Source organism: Maylandia zebra, unplaced genomic scaffold, assembly GCF_041146795.1.
Source record: "Maylandia zebra isolate NMK-2024a unplaced genomic scaffold, Mzebra_GT3a scaffold03, whole genome shotgun sequence".
Classification (NCBI taxonomy): Eukaryota; Metazoa; Chordata; class Actinopteri; order Cichliformes; family Cichlidae; genus Maylandia; species Maylandia zebra.
Genome location: NW_027490033.1, coordinates 3279417 through 3306000, shown reverse-complemented (window position 1 = coordinate 3306000; position 26584 = coordinate 3279417). Strand labels below are relative to the sequence as shown.

Genomic DNA, 26584 nt, shown 5'->3' with positions numbered 1-26584 from the left:
CAGCAACACCCGGGTCATGCTGCAGAGTTTTCAAACCCGACATAATTTACTCAGGTTACATCAGGTGATCTAAGAAAGGCCGCTTAGAAAGAAAAGCGAGTGCACTGCTTTAAGTGTCTTGAAGATGTTTAATCTGAACATTCAGCTTCTTCACTTCTAAAACCAAAAAGTGGAGAGTCCCAGATTTCAGTGTTTTGGTTCAGTTTAATGTAAAAATGGAGATGAAACACATATAAAGGCTGGTTTACACCACTGAGCCCTGCTCTAAAACACTGACACAGATCTGTCTGTGAAGCTGGCTTTAACAAATAAGAGCTTAAAGTTTTAAAAACGTGTTTAGCGCCAAACTGTCCACTTTACTGTCTGTAGCAGGAAGTGGCTGTTTGGCACTGAAACGGGAGAATCCAGCTGTTAGCCGTGATGTTGTGTTTGTAAAGCTCTTCATAAACGAGGACTGTGGAGGAGGAGAGCCTGTGTGAGTCAGGTGGTTCACCGGCCGAGTGTATCAGCGGCAGAAACAGCTGATCAGCGCCGTTTTATGCAGTAAAATAATCTTTCTGTTCCCAAACACATCCACACAGTTTGCAACATAACAGCCCACTACATGCACATCTCACCACAAACATGCATAAACTTAAACATAAAATATGTCCTGTACCTGTGTGATCTCTTTAAGTAACTCACAGAATATCAACACTAACGCCACAAGTTTGTTGGTATTTTAACATTTTGACCATTGATTTTGAATTAAAACCAACAGTTAAAATATTTTTACACCAGAGGAAAGAGCAGCAGAAATATTAAGACAGATAAATCATTCTGTCTTCAGTCTCCATGAACAGCATCAACATCCTCTGGTGAAATTTCTCTTTCCTCCAGATTAATGGTTAAAACATGTATGTCACATATGAACATGAGGAAATAAAGAAAAGTGACTGATTCAGTTCCATATATGCTCCAGGGAGGCGTTAAGGTTCATTAAAATTGTTCAGTTATTAAACTTTAATCTGAGCCGAGCTGACTTCCTCAGGAACAAATAAACACCGAGATAAACTTCACCTTACAGATATAATCTAAATGAATCATATCCAATCTCAGAGAGTTGACAGTCAGCTGTGTGCTGGGAGACATGTCTGTCTGCAGTGTACGAGCTCTGACCGCTCCCCAAAAATGTCGGAGTGAATACATTAATATTAAAAGTGTAGCTGGTGACACAGAAACAGAGGATTTAAGAAGTTTAAGTGTAGGTCGGGTCCACACATGTCCAAACACCTGTGCGTAGTCCTGCTTGTTACTCAGAAACGCACACTAATAAAATGGCCATAAGGCCAAAGCAATGGTTTTGACTGGTGTTGACCCCGCCCACACCCTGAGTGTGGATGCTGAGAGAAGGGCCAGCTGTGAATATGAGGCTGTGGGAGCAGATGGAGAGAGAGTATGTCGGGGTATCCCAGTACAAACTTTACTGGGGTCAGAAATTAGACAGACTCCAGTTCCTTTGTTTGATTTATCTAGTTTGATGTTAGGAAAGAGATTCATGAGATGGAAAAACCTCCCAGTCTACTGAGATTCAGAAATGATTTGTACACATGGAAACTCCCTGAGTGGGAACAAAGAGTGTCCTGTCAGGAAGAGCATTTGGAATATGGATGTTGAGGATGTGACAGTGCCTGAAATCCTGCTGCTGTTCTGAACCATAGTTTCTGATCTGAAGGTCAAACAGAGTCATGATGGTTGTTTCTATTTGTCCCTTTTTAGTTTAGTTCCCCTGAAATCAGATGTGATATCAGCAGCTCTGAGTTCATTCATCATTATTGTCCAGTGATGACATTTCTGCTCCGTTTGGTGACAGTCAGCAGATTTTTCCTGAGTGTGGACGTGAACAGTCGTACCTGACAGCAGCAGGTAGCAAACAGAGATCGTCTTTCCAGCTGGAACTCTTCACTGAGCTGAGCTCATTCAAAATGTTCTGGATTCAAGACAGGAAACAGTCCACATGTGTGTCTTCACTCTGACTCTGGATCAGATCTCACTGACAGACTGTAGACATTATGGAAGCCTAAATGTGACACCATCTTCCTCCTTCATCTGCAGATTAAAGCCAAACAAAGATTCTCATTAAAAGTCTGCAGGTCTGAGAGAGACTCAATCGTTGTGTCATGTCAAACAGAGTAAGAGGAGCTGAAGCACAGATGTGAAGAGCAGATGTTCATCAGATTATGACCTCACTCTGTTTTGTCTTCATATACATTCAGTCTGTGTTTATAATGCAGACTTTCTGCTTTTATAATAACACATTTTATATTTTCTGTAATCTCAGACTGGCTGACTGTGGACTCTCAGAGACTCACTGTGAAGTTGTGGCCTCGGCTCTGAAGTCCATCCCCTCCCATCTGACAGAGCTGGACATTAGTAACAACAATCTGCAGGATTCAGCAGTGAAGCTTCTGTGTGCTGGACTGGAGAGTCCAAACTGTCGACTGGAGACTCTGAGGTGAGTTCACTGACTGCAGCTGTTGTTGTTTTTCTATATTTCTGATCTTTGATATTTGAAACGTTCTTTAGTTCCTAAATGTTCAGGATGTGTCTGAAGACAAATGTGAAGAAGTTTGAGTGCTTTCAGAAATGTTGTGTCTTTCCAAACGACTGAACAACAGTTTTCCTCTTGGCTCCAAATAGAAGTGACAGACTTGAGCAGCGTTCATTTAAAGGCTGACAGAAGTGCAGTGGTGATGGGGAGATGTTTGTCAGGACAGCTTTTTAGCCTCCACAGGTTCATGTTGTGCTCCATCAGTCAGTGAAGATGAAGTCAGTACTGGTGAGGCTGTAGAGTGTGTGAGGGATGTGAATGAGGCTGTTGGAGATCTGATGATAGCAGATAAAAACAGGCTGCAGAGACTTTGAGCTTGTGTGGAAACAGACAGAGAAAAGAAAGACATGAATGTCAAAGCTAATAAAGGTGAAGTTAGGAGCTGTGATGATGTTCATGTATCAGAAGCTGATCTGGCTGCTACAGAGACGACCCACACAGCTGCTGTGGTGAGGTTTGTGTTAAAGCAGAGGAACACAGGCCCAAACATGACAGCAAAGCAGGTTTCAGGCTCTGTGAGAGGATTTCAAACAGAAGCTGGAGAAGAGAAAGGACTACAGAAAGAAGGCAGCTGAGACCAGTCCAAGTGTTTCCATGGAGCCCAGTCTAACATTCATTTATACACTAACGTACAGAAGTGAACGGGAAAATGAATCCATAGTTTCAAATGTAGAAATAGTTCTCAGTTCATTTACAGAGTTTAATACAGTTCATGAGGAAATGTTCAAAACAGCAGCTGAGAAGAAATCTTCTTCACAAAGTTGGATCCAATTCCAATAGTTTGTGATGCACTTTAACGCAGCGTGAGCAGTTCACTGCCTAACCCCACAGAGACTGTCAGTCTGGACTTTTCTTTATTTCTATTGGCTGTCAGTGAGATTTCAGAGCAATCAGAGACTGTGGGTCTGTGTATGAAGTATAATTCATGTGCAGTTGTTGAAGTTGTAGAATGAGAAATAGCAGTTTGGGGTATTTCCTGCTTTCATTGTCCTGCTTGTGCTGATGAAAATGTTTATTGACGTGTGAATTCATTCTTCAACGCTCGATTCTGCCTGAACAACGTGAAACTTTGCTTATTTTTGTGTAACACAATTCAAAGTAGGGCTGGGTATCGTCACTGATTTCTAGAATCGATTCGATTCAATTCGATTGGAATGTGGGAAATGTTGCCTCAGACAGTCAGAAATATTATAATTCAGATCAGTATATTTACATATTTTTGTATCTATAAAAGGGAAGCTGGCACTTTCGAGACTTTATCAAAGGTGTGAGCATCACAGCAGAGGCCTTTGTGTCAAAGTAGCTGAAGATAAAACACAGAAAAACATGAAGCTGATTTTCCTGGGATTTTATAAAAATATTCTGCAGTAGATCAAAAACACATAAACATTACCTGATGCTGCTGAAGTGAAGCAGAGCAAAGTTACACCGTTTTTATTACAAACACAGCGTTTTGCAGTTTTGCATAATTTTAAAAAGTTTAAATTTGTTCAGTATTGAACGGCAGAAATGAGGCTTTCTTTTCGAAAGTAAGTAAAAGGAAAAAAAACAGCGGCCGACAGCGCTGTAAACAACGGTAGACTTGTGCGTAACAAGCAAGCGAATAATACAGAAAACAGATTTTTAGACGGGAAACTGTTTTTGAAGTACAGAGAGAGAGAGAGAGAGAGAGAGCTGGGCATGAAGTGTGATTTTATCCTGGTGGAAACAAACAGCAAAAGTCAGAGTGAGTTCATGACGATGTTTATGTGAAGCGTAGTTTGGATCTTCTTTTGCTGCTGGTTCAGTCAATATTGTTTGGAGAGAGATAAAACTAACAGCTTTAGAATCAGCGTAAAAAGGACGTAATAGAATAGAATAGAATAGCCTTTATTGTCATTGTACAGAGTACAACGAAATTGGAGTGCCACTCCCTTGGTGCAAGATTCAAAAATAAATATAAATGTAAAATATAAACAGTACAATAAAACAATCGCAAGTATTCAAACAATAGTAAGTAAGATATATGCAGGATAGCAGCATTACTATAATGACAGTATGAATAGCAGCATTAATATAATGGTAGTGACGGTATGGTATAGGTAAGCAGGTTCAAACAGGTTAAACACAAAGGTCGGAGCCGCTGAAACATCAGAATCAGCGAGCTGTCGGCTTTCAACCCCGACCGTGTCCGTGCCATCAGGTGAGAAAAGCGACATCTCACTGATTCTGATTCGCGGGTCGCGCTGTGTGTTTAAGTCTTTGTGCAGAATCCGTGTTCCTGCTCTCATTTACTGTCTTAACTGTTGTTGAAATTTTGTGAGATTTCACCAGAAATTCTGGAATTTCAAGCAAAATAAATTTATATTAAAAAATAGATTCAGGATTTTAATTAATCGATTTTACGTTATCCAAGCCAGAATCGATTTTAATCGATAAATCGATTATAAAAACCCACCCCCTAAAAGCAACCTATTAGACCCATTAAACACTAACATAGATGAATACTCAGATTTAAACCTTTATTGTTTCACAAAGGGTTAAAAAGGGAACGTCCACAGTTTAGACTGCAGCAGATTTTATTAAAGCAGTTTGACAGGAGCAAAGCAAAAACACAAAGAATAAGTGTTTCACATATTAATACATATAACATAATAATAAAAGAAAAGCAAAAGAATGATAAAAAAAGAATGAAAAAGTTGTCCAGAGCAGCAGGATGTCTGAGGTCTGCAGAAACACAAAAACACAGCAGCTAAAAATAGTTGTTGAAAGAAAACGAGGTGGGAGCTGCTGATTCCTGAGCTTTGATACTGGATTAGCTTCAGTAGTTATTCCCATCACTGCTGTAGGAGCTACATTTAGTCACAGCTGATTGTCTCCTTTGACCAATCAGAAGACTACTGTTGTAAAAACAAGCAGACAAAGAACCAATGAGAGTGAAGAACAGGATAAAGAGCTCGTGTGATGGAGGCAAAGCAATAATCAGCAGACTGTAGCAGTTTCTATCTGGATGAAAGTAGAAGGAGCTCAGCGGAAACAACATCAGTGATTTCCTGCTGCTCGAGATGATTCCAGCAGCTCTCATTACAGCAGCTGATGAGAGAAACAGCTGATGGCTCACAGCTCGTACACTGTTGGATCTCCAGATGTTCACGTGGCTGAAGTCTGTGAAGAAACTGTGGTCCACGTAGTTCACACGGCCTCAGATTGGACCCAGCTCCCTGGATCACTGCAGCATCCTCAGCTGGTACATGGACGTCTCTGCTCCTCAGTCTTGGAGCCCCTGCAGGTCCGTCCACACCACCAGGGTCTTCTCACTCACCTTTCCTTTGTCCTCGTCCTTCATCGGCCGTGCTGTGTCTTTGTTCCTGCGGTGTTGTTCCCACGATGCAGCGCTGATGTTCCCTCCTTGAATGCACAACAAGTACGGTGCTGGTCTTTCTCGGGTGGAGCAGAGACAGATTGAAGTCTTTCAGGCTTTAGTGCCGACTTCCCTGACAGAGGCTGGACTCCATGGTCTGCACAGGAGGCTTCTACACTGTGTGGAGGTGACTCCTGGACTCGAAGACAGGCTGCAGGTACATGTGTGATGAAGAGGAGCTACAGCAGTGTGATGGAGCTGCAGGTGTGAAGGAAGTCCTGCTGTCCTGTCCCACCCTCATCTTTGCTTCCTCTGTCTTCTCTGGACTTGTCCTCCTGTTTCAGAAACAGCACTGCTTCATGCCGAGGGTGGACGGGAGCGTTGGCTCTGATTCTTTTACCGTCCACCACAAGGAGACACTGATGCTGACCTCCTGATTCATCTGCATGTGTTCTGCTTCACACTGCTCACCTCCACCAAAGACTTCACAAACATCTTCTTTCTTTGAGTCCAGTTTGTCCCACAAACACTTCCAAATCTCCTCCTCTGAGATTCTGCAGCTTCTTGCAGTGTGACTCAGCTGACTTCTGACAGACCACAGACTGGCACAGCATCCACATGTGTCTCCTTTCAAACAGGCTCTTGATGTTTCCTCCCACATCATTCTGGCCTCTCAGTCTCCTTTGTTCTCCAGCTCTGTAGCTCCAGCTGGTGAAGCTTCAGTTTTCCATGTTGGTAACAGTAAACTACAGCCTCTGCTGTCAGCTGGGTAACTAAACAGAGCTGCAGCACGTCTCTGCGGTGGTGCTACATCCAGCCTGCAGACGGCCGTCTACATGTTGTAGTGGTTTACAGTCACCAGGGGGCGCTGTCCCAGCCATGCAGGCAGTGGGCTGCTCTGCTTGTGCTGTTGTTGGTGAAGCTGAAGTGAAAGCGAGAGTTAAAACCCTGAACAGTGTCCACTGAGCTTCTCATGCTCTTCTCATGCTCAAAGAAGTTTAACAGGAAGGACGACTCGTCCATCAGGCGTCCAGCTGTCCATGACCATGTCCACAGCAGAGTGTGACTGAGGCTTCATGCTAACACGCACACATGAAGCTAATACCACCACGAGCAGCTGCTCAGTGGATTTGGAGGACAAATGTCTGCAGCTTCTCACAGGCAGTATGCAGAATGTGGATCTCCACAAAGACTGTGGAGAGCTCGTCCCACACTCTAAATCCAAACTTGTCTGCACAAAACTTCTCACACGTTCCCGTCACAAGTGTCTTCTAAGTGAAGCTACCAGGTTCAGGTGCAGCTTGTTTATCTGGAGCTGCAGGAGATGATCCATCCTCACAAAGCAACACAGCAGATATGCAAACACACAACACAACCAAAGGATTCTCTCTGCATGTCTGTGGCTGATGCTGCTGGAACGAAGCTGTTTGAAACCTTGTTGTTCTGCACTTTGGGACCAGAAGAGGAAACTGAAGCTCTGTGCAGAGGGTCCAATGGAAGCAGCCAAGCGCTGTAAGTGTCTGCTGTACAGGGATGCTGGTTCAGCTGTGGCTCAGTTTCACAGTGTGACTCAATAAAAGCAGCAGGAAATCAAAGTTTGATGCTTTCATCAGTGTGGAAATAAGAAAGTTTCCTGTGACAGACGCTGGAGCTCTTTCACTCTCAGCTTCACAGTTTCAGCTTCAAACTTCTTCCAACATGTTTCTAACACGTGTCGAGGAGGGAAATTATTTTACTGCTATTGTTAAATAATTGTCATTGCATTAATAATATAATCTGCAGCATGGATATTGCATTCAAAGGTTTAAACAGTGTCTCTTTCAGAAAGACTGAGTTGCAGGCTGACAGGAAGTTGTATGCAGAAGTGAAAGCAGGAAGTTATTTTGAGCCGCAGGCTAAGACGAGGCTTTAACAATGTAACAGATAGCTTTAAGAAGGCCTTAAGCAGTTATGACTATTTTATACACAATGCATATCTGTGCTTATTAAAGAGTTGGAGCTCGGTCAATTAATTGGGGGTCGGAAGCTTTGTTCGGCGTGATGTTCGGACAATCTATTGTGCAAGTGACTTGGAGCCATAGAAGGAATCGCAATACATGCTTACAAAACACTTATATCAGGTCATTTTATATTAAGGTTTTAGTAGAGGTTCTTGGTTAAAACATTTATTTAGTAGAAGACATACACATAGTTTCAGTGAGCTTCTGGTCTGGTAAAAGGTCAGAAGTGCAACAGGTGAATTGAGAAAGAGCATTTGAGGACGAGACACAGACAGTAGGTGAAGAGGTGACACAAAGAGCATGTGAGGTCAACACACACACACACATACGTTAAATTAGATTTATTTAGAGGAGAGGTTAGTTATGTTTGGCTGTAACTGCAAAATTGTCTCGGTAAAAGAGGAACCGTTCCTTGTTGTCTCGGCAAGAAAGAGGAACAAGACAAGAACTGAAAGGTAGACAGGAAGGGCTAGCCATGAAAATAGAAGATGATTTTCTGGGTGAAAAGTCATGATGATGTTGATCTGATCTATGTATAAAATGTACCGGTGACGCATGAAGGGGCGTCAGTAAACAAACCCTGATGCTATAAAATATCTGTTCATGCTTTGATTAAGTCGAAGACTACTTCCTGTCTGCGTACAGAGTTGTCTTCCCACGCGTGTATTCATTAAAATCATCGTTTGACTTCACCCGGCTGGATCGGTGTGGTTATTCTTCGATCACCTCTTGTACCCTTCCTCAATATTGAATCTTAACATTTGGGGGCTTCGTCCGGTTATTGAGGAGGGAGAGTTGGAGGTTTGGACGGAGAAATCCGGGGTCTTAGGTGGTCTGACGGGCAGACATGAATTCCAGTGGTCTAAGTGAGTGGGCATAAGCCGGCTTATCCAAAAGGTAAGGCACTACCTGTTGAATTATTTCCAAAGTGTGCCAAATTGGACATGATAAAATTTAAGTCTACTCACTGAAGTTACTGGTGGATGTCTGTTTTGATTTTGATGAGAATGTCATGACAGTACTGAGGATTTAAAGCAGTTGGACTGCTGGTAATGATTGAATGCGGTTGGACCGTTTAGTATGTTAGGGAATCTGGTTATTTTTTGGTTATAAGGTTGGACCTGCTTCAGTCTTACACTTGGTTGGGTGTTTTACTGTTGTTCCAAAGTATTATAAATTACTCAAGAACGCCAGTTGGACTGGTAGGAAGCGCAGTGCTCAGAGGTAACGCTTGCCAATGTCAAGGACGCTTAGACATTGTCCTCGAAGAGGGATAGTCAGTTGGTCACTGTGGAGCTTGGGGCACTCCAGAATAACTAGGAGTTAGTCTCCTTACCGTTTGGAACGGTATCTGCGCTTTTTTGGGCAGCAAAGGTTGGACCTTGGGTGTTGGACACTTTTAAATTGAATTAGGGACTTTAGAGATGAGGCCAGAAACTGTTGGACAGATACTGGTTAATTGATTACAAAAAAGTTGGACTTTATCGGTTAGACCGCTAACTGAAATTTGTCAAAATTGGTTAGGCGCTAAAGCTGACAGATCTGACAGTAGTTGTAAATATAAGACGTCTTTGTAATAAGAGATCTCTGTGTGAAAGGAGTCTGAGGCAATGCTGGAGCTATTTTTAGACGGTGTGTGTGTGAGTGAAAATGCAAATGAGTAAGCAGTGAACTGTTTAAGCCACAGTTGGTTTTACAAATACTGCTGCAAACATTGTTGAGTGTGTGTTTCAAATGCCATTTATGTTTATTAGAGGACTATAAATAAAGTTTTGAGTTGCCGTAGTGGATGTATAGTAATTGACTGAGTTTGGATGTAGATATATAAATATATTGAGTGCACTGTATATACTTAAGGCTAACACATCACTTTCAGTAGTAACTTTTCTCCAGCATTAGTTGCTGGTGGGTTTTATTTTTTCAATTTCTTGTGTGTGCGGTGAGAATTAATGGAGGTTTCAATTTTTTGTTTGTTTGTTTTTTACTTGCTCTTTTTGATTATGACAAGCATGTCTAAAATACTCTTAGGAAAGTGTGTTGAGTTATATTCCTTAACTCTAGTCACAGTTTAAGTGTGAATGCGGTGACTAGAAGCTTTGACATGATGAATAAAGGTGTGAGAGGTATTTCTTGGGTGATGTAAAGTAGGACGTTTTAAACTTTGAAAGTGTTTTTAATTTGAGAGAGGCATGAGTGATGTTATAAGAGTTTAGTTTATTTAAAAGGTGTGTGTGAGAGGATTATGAAATCATTGTGTGAATGATGCTACATTTTAGGTCAAAAGTTAGTAGAATTACAGAGGGTTTGTAGATTGTAAATACAAAATAAGTTTGATTAGCCTGGAGAAACAGCAAAGCAGCTTGAGCTGCTCTGAGCAGCTGCGTGCGGTGTGTGTGTAACAGGAAATGGTGTGGGTGACAGGAAGTTTGCATGCCCATATAAGGTGATGTGTGAACAGAGGAAGTCTGAGAGAGAAGTGTGTGCGTAGGCAAAAGGCAGAGTGTGTGCGTGAAATAAGGGAGTATTGTTTTTACATCAAGGTTTAGTAGAACTAAAGTAGAACGTCACAAACAAACAAAAGAAGGTAAAATGAAGAGAGAAAATAATGTGGTTCCCTGACCGGGAGAGAAAATAACTGACAATTACATTAATGAATAGAAAACACACATACACAAAGTGCCATATGAGAAATTATTCTAGGAAGGAGTCAGAAGTAAGATAGTTTAACATAAGATGCAATGAAGGGAGCAGCTTACATTCCTTTAATTCCCAGAGCCAGTGTGTTCCCTCCCCTGCCCACTTGGGCCCCGTATCAGGCGAGTATGGAAGGCTGGATAGCCCATGACGGGTAAGATCCCACCTCGAAACCCTGGGACAACCTAAGGCAGGCACAGTCACGATTACTCTCGGCTTCAGTAAGAAGACGGGTCCTGACGGGTAAGGCCGCTGGGCTAGGGTGGAGGTGGAAAGTGGCAAGTGGAGCCCTACCTTCTGGCTGAGGACAAGGAATGCTGCTATTTAAGGTAGGAAATCAGAATTTGGGTTAGTAAATTTGGGGAGGAGAGAATTGACTGTTTAAAGGCAAAATTATGAAGGAGTCTGACACACTGTAAAAGCATCATATGCAAATTCACACACACAAACAGAAAATGCATTAAACTTATAAAGACAAGACAAGCTCATGGAGTTTAATGCATAGACACTGATTAAACCTGGCTAAGAACACAAACATAGGCAATGAAGAACAGCTTGCTATTTTGTATGAATGATACAATGGTGTGAATGTTTAATAAAATACATTTGAGTTTGTAATTGAGGAATAGAAGAAGCCATATGACAAAGGGAGTTATGAAAACAAAAAAGGGATTAAAGTAGTTTTAAAAAGAGTGACTTAGGAGTGCTCTCGTACTGACTGATCAACACTAGTGATCACTGTTGGAAGAAATAAAATGATTTAATGAGTTGGGAATGTTTAAACATATGTTTCTGTTGTTACAGCTTCTTGAGAGAGGACTCAGTATGCAAATTAGCTGGAGTGTGTGGTGACGAAGGAACTTCCTGAGTGTGTGTGTGACTGTGACTTTCAGGAAGAGGAAGCATAGCAGAGACGAGAAGTGTAGATTGGGGTAGGGAATTTATAGTTTAGTGATTATATGATGTCGTAAGGGGTCTTATGCTGAATTTAAGAGTATAAGGGGGTGATTTTTGTGTGCAAATTGAGTGGTTTTAATGAGACTTTTGGTGTATTGAGGAGGTGAAATTATGTGGTGGCAAGATTTGTGTGTTTAAGGTTGTTGTGGTGATGGGTTGATTCTGTCAGGTAGGTTGTTGTTGGTGTTTTTGTTTTAAATAGAGGGAGTTTTAGGAAACATGGACATGTCTAAAATTGGGCCCATTATTTTGTAACAGTGCACTTAAAGAAAACCTGTCAGGTGATTTTGTTTTGTTTTTATGAGCTAACAATCAGCTCTATTTTTCATTTCTGTTTTAAGCAGGCCTGCAACAGTGAATAACGGCGCTGAAAATTATCGGGAGGAGCAAATATAAGGGGGCTTTCCAGATTACAATTGGCTGAGGAGAGCTACCTGTGGGGACTGATCAAGGTCGTAAGTCCCTGTAAAAAGGATTTTATGCGAGTCAATCCAGTCCAAAAGCATAAAGAAATATTTCCCTATGGAAAATAAAAATGACTGAGCTCATTTTGCTGAGGGTGGAGTATCTGATCGTGCGGGAAGCTCCACTATCAGCAAATAAAGGTGTGACTGCATGTGAGTGAATGTGAGACTGTATGTGAGTGAGGATGAATTAATGTGGACAAACAATTTGTTTTTACCAGAGGAAATTTCTGTTTTGTTTTATTAGGTGGGGTTAGATTATGGGATTATAGTATATTGTTGGGAGAATGCCAAATGCTAAAGGGGAAATATTTTTTGATGTAACTCAGTTATCATTAATTGTAGAAACACATGACTGATAACTGTTCTGTTTTAAGTTTATTTTTATGACATAGATTGGATCATGAGTGGGGAAAACTGAGCAGTTTTAAGTTTTGTATAGTATCTTGACACATGAAATGTATCAAGATAAAGGGGGGTTTAGGGTTTAATAATTTAATTGTTTAATAATTTAGGATCATTTTAGGACCTTTTGGGTTTTTGATCATTTGGATATGGTAAAACTGAAACTGGTATTTTTAAGTTAAGGTTAAAGGATTAAAAGTGAACTTGTCACGGTTTGCGAGGCAAGCCGTGTGGAGTTGTAGAAAAGGACCCAAAAGGCGGCAGCTCTGGTGCAGGTGAATATTTATTTACAACGGTGGGCACAAAACAGCACTGGTGGAAAAAACAACCTAAACTGGGTAAGCTAATAACACAAACCAGAAACGAGGATGCAGGGAGACCGAGGGGAAACAACACAGACAAACCAGCAACTACCATAACAGAAGACACAACTTAAATACACCCAGAGCACGGGGAGAACACAGACATAACAGGCTGGGGGAAACATGGAATAAACACAAAGAGAGACGAGAGCTCATAAATACACAGAGGGGCACAAGGGGGTAAGAGTCACAAAGGGAAAAAACACTTAGGGAACACCACAACAGGACACCTCAGAAAACCTGGCCTAAATAAGGAGCGAAAATACAAGGAACCAAGAATGCTGGGCCAACATGGCCCAGGACCATGAATCCTGTTTAGAAGATACAATGCCGGTTTTTCAAAGCTGTGAATAAACCTTAGAGGGAAAATTAGTGAGGGTTGAAGGGGTAGAACAGCTTTGATTTTTGATCTTTAGAAGAAGTGGTTATAATGTAGGTTTACACATACAGATATTACATAGGAGGTATTTTTAGGATAAAGGGGGAGCTTATAAATAGAAATGATTTTTATACATATTGCATTTTGTGCTTTTAAAGGAGTTGTGGCTCAAATTTGTCTCTGGAGGGTCACGAGCCTTTGGCTAGCGCTATGATTAGCCAATCTACTGTGAGGATAATATGAGTTCATGAAGGATTGCACACGCTTACAGACACAGAGTTAAGAAACACACATGACAGTATTGATTCCAGGCAAAAGGCCTTAAATTCATTTAGCTTTTAACTGAACTTAAAGAAGGACCAAAGAGGAAGGAAAGCATATATTTTGGTTAAGTCTGATAAATTAGAATTAGAAGGTATGGTTACATTTAAAGGAGCAAAATGAAATAAAAAGGCTATACCAAAATGGGTTATAACATAGGAAATGTGAGGTTAAAATGAAGTTAACACATATGAGTTGTTTCAAGGCAGCATTTAGCTATGATGAAATGTATACAGGAGTAATTGCTTATATGCTTAAACTTAATTGATTAAAGTGGTTGTTTTCTTTTGGAGTAGAGGAACTTGCAGCAGCGACAATTTGTGCACAGGATGTTGATGATCAGATAAGGGAAAATAGAGCGAGCAACTGGACGTGAAAGCAGGGCTTAAAGAGTTCTAAAGGGATGAGTAACGTTGAAGAGTATACATAAATACAAGTCAATAAGTTAAGAAGATAATTAGGATCAGGCTTTTGATTAAAGAGTCCCAGATAGGATAAGTTAGGGAGATGCAAGAAAAGGTGTTTTGTTTCCTTTGCAGAAGATCTCGGCGACCACAGGAGGGGCGAGGATCCTGGAGATCTCGAGGTTCGAGACCACCAGAGAAGGGTCTGCGTGAGGACACAATGTATTGTGACCTCTGGTGTTCCAGAGGTCAAAAGAGGGAGTGTCGAGGAGGGAAATTATTTTACTGCTATTGTTAAATAATTGTCATTGCATTAATAATATAATCTGCAGCATGGATATTGCATTCAAAGGTTTAAACAGTGTCTCTTTCAGAAAGACTGAGTTGCAGGCTGACAGGAAGTTGTATGCAGAAGTGAAAGCAGGAAGTTATTTTGAGCCGCAGGCTAAGACGAGGCTTTAACAATGTAACAGATAGCTTTAAGAAGGCCTTAAGCAGTTATGACTATTTTATACACAATGCATATCTGTGCTTATTAAAGAGTTGGAGCTCGGTCAATTAATTGGGGGTCGGAAGCTTTGTTCGGCGTGATGTTCGGACAATCTATTGTGCAAGTGACTTGGAGCCATAGAAGGAATCGCAATACATGCTTACAAAACACTTATATATCAGATCATTTTATATTAAGGTTTTAGTAGAGGTTCTTGGTTAAAACATTTATTTAGTAGAAGACATACACATAGTTTCAGTGAGCTTCTGGTCTGGTAAAAGGTCAGAAGTGCAACAGGTGAATTGAGAAAGAGCATTTGAGGACGAGACACAGACAGTAGGTGAAGAGGTGACACAAAGAGCATGTGAGGTCAACACACACACACACATACGTTAAATTAGATTTATTTAGAGGAGAGGTTAGTTATGTTTGGCTGTAACTGCAAAATTGTCTCGGTAAAAGAGGAACCGTTCCTTGTTGTCTCGGCAAGAAAGAGGAACAAGACAAGAACTGAAAGGTAGACAGGAAGGGCTAGCCATGAAAATAGAAGATGATTTTCTGGGTGAAAAGTCATGATGATGTTGATCTGATCTATGTATAAAATGTACCGGTGACGCATGAAGGGGCGTCAGTAAACAAACCCTGATGCTATAAAATATCTGTTCATGCTTTGATTAAGTCGAAGACTACTTCCTGTCTGCGTACAGAGTTGTCTTCCCACGCGTGTATTCATTAAAATCATCGTTTGACTTCACCCGGCCGGATCGGTGTGGTTATTCTTCGATCACCTCTTGTACCCTTCCTCAATATTGAATCTTAACACACGGCCACATTCCACCTTAATGGAGCTGATATCTTGTGCATCAGCACATTTTCTAAAGGCAGCGATCACATCTTTAGTTTTGGATGTTTAACTGCAGATTGTTTATGTGTTTATAGCACATTAATTACAGCAGCAGCGTTGACCACAGTGCTGTACAAGAATCCAAAATAACTATTAAAATAACTCCTAATATTAATATCACACATCAAATATCAAATAACTCTCATGCTGTATTAAAAGCCAGTGAATACAAATGTGTTTTCAGAGCAGATTTACAGAGACTGACAGCAGGAGCTGGGGCTGTTCGATAGAACGATGTATATATGATGACCATATGAAAACGTCTATCGTTTCATATCACGCTCTTTGTTTCCTGCTTATGTGTTTGTGTTTTCCAGATAAAGCTTTCAAAATAAATCTGAAGATCCTGTTGAGAGTTTTCAAAATAAACACAATACAGTACTGCGGTCGCTCGTTTATCGAGTTACGTTCTAAAAATAAGTCTCAGAATGAAGTAGCAGCTTTATGTTTTACAAGTATTATAGAAGTTTTAAGGCAGTTAAACCCTCACTGCACACTTTCTACACTTTTCTCAGACAGGCATGAACATTTTCACACTTTTCTCTCTTGTTTAAACAAAGTTCAAACCTTCATAGAAAAATAAGTTCATTATTAAAGAGTGAAAGCAAAGTGTTTCTGAAACGTGTCAAATCAGCCTTTGCTGGCATTAAATGAGCTTCTGTGTGAGGAGCACTCGTCCATGGCCTGGGCTCCTCGCTGTCAGGTAAAGTTTCATAAAGCTTTTGAGTTTTTCTGCAGATAATGTTGGTGTCCAGCACGATGTTCTTTTTCCTGCGGTCACTGAGCCACAAAGCCAAAGCTGACTCCATCCTTACGATGTTCTTGTTGTGGACAGTTACAACCTTTTTGCCTCCTTGTTGAAACTATGATGGTCAGCATCTTCCTCTGCCTTTGGCTGCTACCACAGGTGCAAAACGTCTCGTCATCATTGTTGTTTGTTGGGGACAAAACGTACAAACATACAGTGCAGCACTGCAGAGTCACACTGCTGTAAATTTGAACACATTCTGTACTGTACAGGAGACACGGCACGAGATTGGCTGACAATGGTCTACAGCCAATCAGGACGCAGAACACAATGCGCTGTAAAAAACAAAAGCATGCAAAATTGCACAAAAAAGATCAGCGAAACAGCGAGGCCGCCAAAGGTGAACTGTGTTACAGCGAGGGACCAGCGTATATGTGGTTGTTGGGACGATAAATGTCTTTGAGCTTGTGTCAGAAGACGAGCTGCAGCTTTCTGGACCAGCTGCAGTCTTGCCAGGCAGGTCCCACTAACTCCAACATATAAGGAGTTACAATAATCCAGCTGGGACGTCATGAAAACGTGGATCGCCCGTTCAAGGTTGTTAAAAGATATAAATGATCTCACCTTAGATAAAAGCCTCAGTTTGAAGAAAGACCGCTGTACAACTGAGCTCAGCTGTTTTTCAAATTGCCGTCAAATATAAGCCCCAAATGTAATAATGCGATTTAATAAAAGAGCTGAACCAGTCTAATAGAGCGCCCTTGATGCCGCCATGCTCCAATGGTGAGGTCAAGATGCTGTGGTCAAGGCAGCGGTCAGATCCAAAAGCACAGCTGAGTCTCCTGATCAGTGGCTGATAAAAGATCATTAAGAACTTTTCAAAGTGCAGTTTCAGTGCTGTGAAGAGCTTTAAAACCAGACTGAAACCTTTACAACAGATTGCAGCTGAACAAATATAATCTTTTACAAAATCTTCGACAGGAAGGGAAGCTTTGAAATAGGCCTGAAATTTGAGCGGACAGAGGATCCAGATCAGGTTTTTAGTACAGGCTGTACAACAGCATGTTTAAAACAGGCTGTACAACACCTGAACTAAGACTGCTGTTAAAAATCGCTAAGATGTCGGAACCAACAACCTTTAAAATCTTTTTAAACACGTGTTGGAACAACATCATTTGGACAAGATGATGTCTTTATAGCATCACATCGTTCCTCCACCTGATCAAACCACACAGGCTCAAACTGATCAAAAACAGCTGAGCAGGTGAATATTTTAGCCCCGGTGCGATCTCGGGCGAGAGTATCGATGATGGCCAAAGGGCAGCGTCCAGCTCTACGGCCACTGAAGAGCAGACTCAACAGACGCGCGTGATGTGGATCCTACTGCTCTAAAATTGGAGCTTCTTCAATCCATTAAAGAGGACATTAGTACGCTGTTAAAAGAAGAACTCAGAAATGCATTGAAAGAAGATTTTGACAATATAAGGGCTGACGTGCAAGGACTGAGAAATGAGATCGCTAACAGCATGGCGGCGACGTGCGGCGAAGTTGATGGAGTAAAGGTTAGAGTGAAAGAAGCTGAGGATGGGCTGTCAATGTGGAGCGATGAGGTGACCACCCTGCAGTCTACAGTAGAGAGTATGAAGGAGGAGCTGTCTGACCTGAAGGATAAATGTGATGAAGGCAGGAAGCGGAGAGCTAACATCCACATCATAGGGATCCCAGAGGGCCTGGACTCGAGCTCCTCCACGGCCGTATCCGTGCTACTACGTGAAGTGCTGGGTATGGATAAAGACGTTATTGTCGACCGCTCACACAGGAGCCCTATCCTGAGAAAGCCAGCTGGTAACCCGCACGCCGTCATAGCCGAGCGTCACTACTACCAGGATTGTGTGGCTACGCCGTGCCAGGGCCCAAGCCCCGCTTGAGTTTAACGGACAACCTATTGCAATATTACGACTGGGCGATATGACCCAAAGTTCATATCTCGATATTCTTTAGCTGGATGGCGATATACGATATATATCTCGATATTTTTGAAGCCAGAAAGTTCGAACAAAAAGAGAGTTCTTAGTCAAAGCTGTGTCCCAAATCTCACACAGGCACATTTATTAACATACAGCGTAGATGTACATGAAACAATTACTCAGGAATAAATGATCAGCATTTATTAAATAATAATGCTCCATAAATAAAAGAAAACTGTTGTTTTTGTGCATAACAAAAAGCTCACAATCGTGCAGTCAAAATGTAAACAGACGCTGAGCATAATAACAAGCAGCTGCTCTGTTCCCAGGTTCTACTGCGTGACTGACAGCCTGGAGTTTGAAACCCTCTTTGTAACCGTGTCTCTTACAGGTGCCATTTATGGTCCTTATACACACTCAATACAGTAATATTACGTTGAAGCAGAGTACGTATCACTCCGCGAGGCTCCTCGTAGCTGTAATGCTCCAACAATCCATCAAGCGGTGCGGCCTCGTAGCTGAGCAAAGTCGTACCAAAACATCTTTTGAAAGGTTTCTGAGCGCCGTGTAGCACATAAAATCGGTTCGAGGTCAGTAAGCACAACCAGAATTCATCCATAAGGCGCACTGTCGATTTATGAGAAAATTACAGGATTTTAAGTGCAGAAAACATAGTTTATGGTTTTCCTTTGATCTTAGCAAATATCTACGCCTCTAATTGGGACGATCACAGATTTTTCACTAATGTCTTTGCGCGGCTCCCCAATATGTCATCACACAATATCATCTTTGAGGGAGACCTAAACTGCTCATTATCTGCTATGGACCACAGTTCACACAAAAGTACACTTAGTCCAAACTCAGCATGCGTCATTCAGAGCTTTCTTGATCATTATGGGCTGGCTGATGTATGGAGATTTCATAATCCTGCTTCACGTCAATACTCTTTTTTTTCTAATGTCCATAAAACCTATATTTGTATAGAAAAACGTCTCCCTTTAGTTACAGAATGTGATTATAAGACTCTGGTGATTTCTCCTCTTGTTTTTTCAATGTGTATTCCTGATGCCTGCTCCAACTATCAGCCATGGAGATTCAACTCAGTGTTGTTAGCAGATGAAGAGTTTGTCAGTTACAAAAGGTCTCAAAGACATTTTTTTTCTATCAATCAGACCCCAGAGATGTCATCATCAGTCATTTGGGAATCTCTAAAAGCATCTGAGAGGCCAAATAATTTCATTTTGTGCCAAACAAAGTGCAACACTGAAAGAACATCATCCATAAATATTGAGTAAGAACTGGACTCTCATACAGCGAGACTCAAATGCCTTTAAACATCAGCTTATCCTGCTGATCCAAGTCCAACACTGAGTTTGTAAAAACATGTTTGTCAATCATTTTGTTTGGTTTCTGAGGAAAAAGATTCAATAACTTGCTGCTAATACACAACATTTCATCATATTTCCTCATAACCCTCTTTTGTCTGACCATTTGATCCCATTTGAATTTGCAATAAAGGATCCACAGAGTTTGGTGACAATAATGACAGTAGATGTTTGTGTGAAAGTGCTGGAAGCAAATGAGTGTGTGATGTTCTTTCAGTGTTGCACTTTGTAGACGCTCCCTGAGCACTGGTCTCACAGCCAGCTGCACATAGAGACCAGTGTTGTTAGTCCAGGTCAGAAGATGACTTGTTGGAATGAAAATGAGCTTGTAGTTTGTCTGCTTTAATAATGTGACTGGAAAAAGGTGTTGGACTTCAAATATGTCCATTTCTGTCACACTTCACCTTTAAAAGTGAAGCCATGTGGTTCCTGGAAGGAAAAACACGACTTTTTCAAGTCTTTGTCCTGTTTTTATGAGAAATGTACGACTTTAATGTGAAACATTCAGAGTTTTTTCTCTTGTTGTGTTTGTTTGAAGCTGCTTCCTGTTGGCTTCAGCTGTTTGGAGTTTCCATTTTCTAAACTTCTACATTGTGAACCTTCTTCAGCTCTGAACAGATGATGAAACACTGAATGATTTCAAGCACTTTGTCTAATAAACTTACATCTTTCATTCTTTATACAGATTGTGGAGCTGTGGTTTGTCAAAGATCAGCTGTGATTATCTGGCAGCAGCACTGAAGTCCAACCCCTCCCATCTGAGAGAGCTGGAGCTGAGCTGGAACAACAACCTTCAGGATCCAGGAGTGAAGCATCTGTGTGGTTTCCTGGAGAGTCCAGGATGTAAACTTGAAACTCTGAGGTCAGTCAGCATGTTTTAGTTGTGCTGAGATGAATATGATGTGAAAGTTGTGCTGACACTAAACTGCAGACATCAGGCTGATATTATACTGATCCACACTGAGGATCTTCATGGTAAAGTCTGTTTTCTTCTTCTCTGGTTTAGTCCATTGACTGCAGCAGAACAATGTTCACATTTCAAACCTTCAAAGAAGAAGAAAAATCCTCCACTGGAAAATTCACTGTGAAACTCTCAAACTCTTCATTGCACCTTAAAGTCTGTCTGACACTGAAATCCAAAGCAAAATGTGCGTTTGCTTTACAGACAGCAGTCCAACACAAACATACACACATCATCCAAAACACAGTCCAACATCCAAATCTCCTCCACTGCCAGCATGAATGATGGGAAAGAGAAGGAGGAACACTCTGACATTCAGGGTTAGAATGAGTTTCATCAAGCAGACTGTGAAGATCAAAGCTGCATTAGAAAGCTTACATGAATGAATGAGTGGACAGAAGTGGACAGAGATCATCTGAAGCACTTCAAAGGCTTTAAATCAGCACATTTCTCTTTATTCTTTATCAACTCTGTTAGTTTCTCTCAGTTTTCTGTGGAATGAAGCTAACAGCAGGCTAATAAGATGCTGACCAATAGGTTTCTATTAAAGGTTGTAATTTGTATATGAAAAAGTGCTTTGGCTCAGCAGGGATCAGCTTACAGGTAGAATACAGCTGCTGGATGGGATTAGCATGTCATAGCTATCTACCAAACTGCTAACTGGGGGATTTCAGGCCATCTATGGATCATTTTTGCTAACTGTTTATTCAGCTTAGGCTCACAGGGCTGCAGCCTGTGCCCTAGCTGTCATAGGGCAAGAGGCGTGGTCCACCTGCACAGGTGAGCAGTCCATCACAGGGCCAACAGAGAGCGACAGAGAAGCACTCCCTCACATCCACACCTACAGCCAATGTAGAAGCACCAATGAACCTAAGCAGCATTTCATTGGACTGTGGGAGAACATCCAACCTCCACAGAAAGGCCCAGCTGACCAACAAGCTTCAACCTACAACCTTCTTGCTCTAAGGCACTAGTGCTAACCACTTTTGCCCATTTCAGCCCAAATCCTGCATCTTCCTGTTTCTGACTCCAGGCCAGCTCCACTAACACTTTCTCATCAGACACTGCCACCTAGTGGAGGAAGTCTTAGTTCCATTTGAAGCTTCAGATTACAGTTAGTTCCTTTACAAAGAGGTGGAGGTGGTGGGGCCACAGCACCATCATCACTGAGTGCCATAGGACACTTAACCTTTGTTTCCATATGCTGGGAACTTCCTGTTGTTCCAAGGAGGACTGGAAAATGTGTGAAAATCTCCCAGTCAGTTCCTCACAGCACACTTCAATCATTTCCCTCCCACAGCATCAGGACCAGGGCTTTTTCTCTCTTTGGTCCCACTAAGAGATTTCCACACAAACAGCTCATCAGTGGGACTCTCAGAGCTACCAGCCCTTTGCTACAATCACAAAGCTCTTCATTGAAATCAATGATATCAAAGCTGGAATCAAATGAGTCCAAGTCTTCTGCTGATTCAGCATCACATTCATCTTTGCTCCTTGTTCTGCATCCCCACCATGGACTTCATTCCTTTCCAAGCCAGCCTTGAGTGTCCTTTATTCAGCTCATCCTCTGCTTTACTTTTACACCTGATTTTAGCTGCTTTATCTCTCTTTCAACAGGTTTCTGTGCCTCAATCTTTTTCTTCTCTCCCTCATAACAAGACAGCTTCTTCTGCCTGAGAACATGTTGGAGTGATTTACTAATCCAGGGCTGCTTATTGGGGAAAATACTTCCTGTTTGCAAAGTAATCCCCATTTTTCCCAGAAAGAAATGTCAGTAGAAATCGATGATCTAAGTGAGAACATGAGCCTTTCAAAAGTCCCAGTGGGTGCAGTCAAAGCAGTCCCTCAGTCCCAGTATAGAGTCTTTGGTCCAGACTGGAACAACTGTGTGCCCAGTTTGAGCTCTCTTCAGTGCTGTGACCTGACAGACCCAGAGGGGCCATCACATCACATTTAGAAGCTCCCCTGATGGAGCCACAACACATGTCCAATACTTAGTCTGTCTTGTTGGACCAACTGGAAGAAATGATTCAAGGACTTAGTCACAGAACAGAGATTCAAATCTCCAAAATCCAACTGGCTGCATCAGGACATATAGTCTGAAACTCTGCACAGTTTCCTGTTTGAAGCTGCTTCCTGTTGGCTTCAGCTGTTTGGAGTTTCCATTTTCTAAACTTCTACATTCTGAACCTTCTTCAGCTCTGAACAGATGATGAAACACTGAATGATTTCAAGCACTTTGTCTAATAAACTTACATCTTTCATTCTTTATACAGATTGATGAGCTGTGAATTGTCAAAGATCAGCTGTGATTATCTGGCAGCAGCACTGAAGTCCAACCCCTCCCATCTGAGAGAGCTGGACCTGAGCTCCAACTACAACCTGAAGGATCCAGGAGTGAAGCATCTGTGTGGTTTCCTGGAGAGTCCAGGATGTAAACTTGAAACTCTGAGGTCAGTCAGCATGTTTTAGTTGTGCTGAGATGAATATGATGTGAAAGTTGTGCTGACACTAAACTGCAGACATCAGGCTGATATTATACTGATCCACACTGAGGATCTTCATGGTAAAGTCTGTTTTCTTCTTCTCTGGTTTAGTCCATTGACTGCAGCAGAACAATGTTCACATTTCAAACCTTCAAAGAAGAAGAAAAATCCTCCACTGGAAAATTCACTGTGAAACTCTCAAACTCTTCATTGCACCTTAAAGTCTGTCTGACACTGAAATCCAAAGCAAAATGTGCGTTTGCTTTACAGACAGCAGTCCAACACAAACATACACACATCATCCAAAACACAGTCCAACATCCAAATCTCCTCCACTGCCAGCATGAATGATGGGAAAGAGAAGGAGGAACACTCTGACATTCAGGGTTAGAATGAGTTTCATCAAGCAGACTGTGAAGATCAAAGCTGCATTAGAAAGCTTACATGAATGAATGAGTGGACAGAAGTGGACAGAGATCATCTGAAGCACTTCAAAGGCTTTAAATCAGCACATTTCTCTTTATTCTTTATCAACTCTGTTAGTTTCTCTCAGTTTTCTGTGGAATGAAGCTAACAGCAGGCTAATAAGATGCTGACCAATAGGTTTCTATTAAAGGTTGTAATTTGTATATGAAAAAGTGCTTTGGCTCAGCAGGGATCAGCTTACAGGTAGAATACAGCTGCTGGATGGGATTAGCATGTCATAGCTATCTACCAAACTGCTAACTGGGGGATTTCAGGCCATCTATGGATCATTTTTGCTAACTGTTTATTCAGCTTAGGCTCACAGGGCTGCAGCCTGTGCCCTAGCTGTCATAGGGCAAGAGGCGTGGTCCACCTGCACAGGTGAGCAGTCCATCACAGGGCCAACAGAGAGCGACAGAGAAGCACTCCCTCACATCCACACCTACAGCCAATGTAGAAGCACCAATGAACCTAAGCAGCATTTCATTGGACTGTGGGAGAACATCCAACCTCCACAGAAAGGCCCAGCTGACCAACAAGCTTCAACCTACAACCTTCTTGCTCTAAGGCACTAGTGCTAACCACTTTTGCCCATTTCAGCCCAAATCCTGCATCTTCCTGTTTCTGACTCCAGGCCAGCTCCACTAACACTTTCTCATCAGACACTGCCACCTAGTGGAGGAAGTCTTAGTTCCATTTGAAGCTTCAGATTACAGTTAGTTCCTTTACAAAGAGGTGGAGGTGGTGGGGCCACAGCACCATCATCACTGAGTGCCATAGGACACTTAACCTTTGTTTCCATATGCTGGGAACTTCCTGTTGTTCCAAGGAGGACTGGAAAATGTGTGAAAATCTCCCAGTCAGTTCCTCACAGCACACTTCAATCATTTCCCTCCCACAGCATCAGGACCAGGGCTTTTTCTCTCTTTGGTCCCACTAAGAGATTTCCACACAAACAGCTCATCAGTGGGACTCTCAGAGCTACCAGCCCTTTGCTACAATCACAAAGCTCTTCATTGAAATCAATGATATCAAAGCTGGAATCAAATGAGTCCAAGTCTTCTGCTGATTCAGCATCACATTCACCTTTTTAATTTAGCTTTTACTTAGCGTTTATTTATTTTATGCTTATTTATTCTATCCTGTTATTCTATTATTAATTTAGGATTTAGAATTTTAGGATTTGATTTTATTCTTATTCATTTTTTAATCTCCTTACTCCATTTATATTTATATTTATATTGTATCCTGTTCTTATTTATTTTATCATTTTACCCTGTGTATATCGTATTGCGTCATATCTCCAGTGTTTCCTCGGAGGGCGCTCTCTGCACCGGGGCTGTGATTGACCGTGGCTGCTGGGTCTCTGGGTGTCCTCTCAGCCTGGCTGGGGGGCTCCTTTGCCTCCCTCCTGCTGTGTGCCCAGCCTGGAGGCTGCGGTCTGTGACCGGCTCCCGGTGCAGACGGCTCCCTGTTATAGTGTTTCCTCACTTGGCTCATGCGAGCCCAGCCCAATTTTTACTCTTTAAGTGTGCGCGTGTGTGTGTATGTGTGTGTGTGTATGTGTGTGGGGGGATATATGTGTATTGACTTCATTCCTTTCCAAGCCAGCCTTGAGTGTCCTTTATTCAGCTCATCCTCTGCTTTACTTTTACACCTGATTTTAGCTGCTTTATCTCTCTTTCAACAGGTTTCTGTGCCTCAATCTTTTTCTTCTCTCCCTCATAACAAGACAGCTTCTTCTGCCTGAGAACATGTTGGAGTGATTTACTAATCCAGGGCTGCTTATTGGGGAAAATACTTCCTGTTTCCAAAGTAATCCCCATTTTTCCCAGAAAGAAATGTCAGTAGAAATCGATGATCTAAGTGAGAACATGAGCCTTTAAAAAGTCCCAGTGGGTGCAGTCAAAGCAGTCCCTCAGTCCCAGTATAGAGTCTTTGGTCCAGACTGGAACAACTGTGTGCCCAGTTTGAGCTCTCTTCAGTGCTGTGACCTGACAGACCCAGAGGGGCCATCACATCACATTTAGAAGCTCCCCTGATGGAGCCACAACACATGTCCAATACTTAGTCTGTCTTGTTGGACCAACTGGAAGAAATGATTCAAGGACTTAGTCACAGAACAGAGATTCAAATCTCCAAAATCCAACTGGCTGCATCAGGACATATAGTCTGAAACTCTGCACAGTTTCCTGTTTGAAGCTGCTTCCTGTTGGCTTCAGCTGTTTGGAGTTTCCATTTTCTAAACTTCTACATTCTGAACCTTCTTCAGCTCTGAACAGATGATGAAACACTGAATGATTTCAAGCACTTTGTCTAATAAACTTACATCTTTCATTCTTTATACAGATTGAAGAGATGTGGTTTGTCAGAGATCAGCTGTGATTATCTGGCAGCAGCACTGAAGTCCAACCCCTCCCATCTGAGAGAGCTGGACCTGAGCTGGAACAACCTGAAGGATCCAGATGTGAAGCAGCTGTCTGATCTTAAGAAGAGTCCAGACTACAGACTGGAGACTCTGAGGTCAGTAGAGTGATGGAGTGAGTGGGTGGTGCTGTCAGCAGTATTGTACTAAACACAGTCAGTATGAAACAAAGATCCAGTGTTTCCTGTAAAGCTGCAGCTTCTCAGTGAAGCTGTGAGAGGAGAACGGTGACAGGCTTCAGGATTGGACACAAACACTTCCTGTTTCTCACCTTTATGGTCACCATAGTAACGGCTGACACGCTCTGATCAAACACTGTCAACAGCCAATCAGCTCTCTGAACAAAGCAGCACGCAGACCAATGACTGCATTGATTTCCAAGTTTAAAGCAGTGAAGAACACAGTCTGTAGGTGAGGAAGAATTTAGTGAGAGCAGATGTTTGGATGGAATTCCTCCAGTTAACAGCTGGAACCGTCCATCTGGATTGTTGGGCTTGTTGTTGGGGTTCCTACAGAGCTCAGAGTGGACACACCAAGGTTCTTCTAATGAATTAAAGTCCAAACTCAAACTAGGAGGGAAAAACATTTTCAGCAACTTCAATAAAAATCCAAAGATTAGAAAAAGTGAAGCAACAATGAGTCCTAGTACAGTCCCAGCACTGACGTCCCTGCTGCTCTTTATACTGGATGTGCTGCATCACTGACTGACAGCTGATGAAGAGTCTCTGGAAACACTCGTTTATCTCCTCTGCTCTTCCTCCTTCTCTCTGCAGGTGGAGGCCATGATGGTAAACAGGACGGTGTGTGTGCTGAGAGAGGAGCAGCTGTGTCCTGATG

General features: G+C 42.0%; 1 protein-coding gene across 3 annotated transcripts in view; it reads left to right on the top strand.

Annotated features, from left to right (window-relative positions):
* Positions 1-26584, top strand: part of LOC112432436 (protein NLRC3) — a 3307575-nt gene that overhangs the window by 75441 nt on the left and 3205550 nt on the right. The window contains exons 3-4 of one of the 3 annotated variants that reach the window (XM_076881160.1): positions 2321-2494; positions 14052-15160. The exons of the other annotated variants lie outside the window; for them this stretch is intronic. Of the exons in view, the coding sequence (XP_076737275.1) occupies positions 2321-2494; positions 14052-14214 (337 nt within the window). The 3' untranslated portion in view covers positions 14215-15160. Of the gene's footprint in view, positions 1-2320; positions 2495-14051; positions 15161-26584 lie in introns of those variants that run through there. 3 annotated transcript variants of the gene reach the window in all.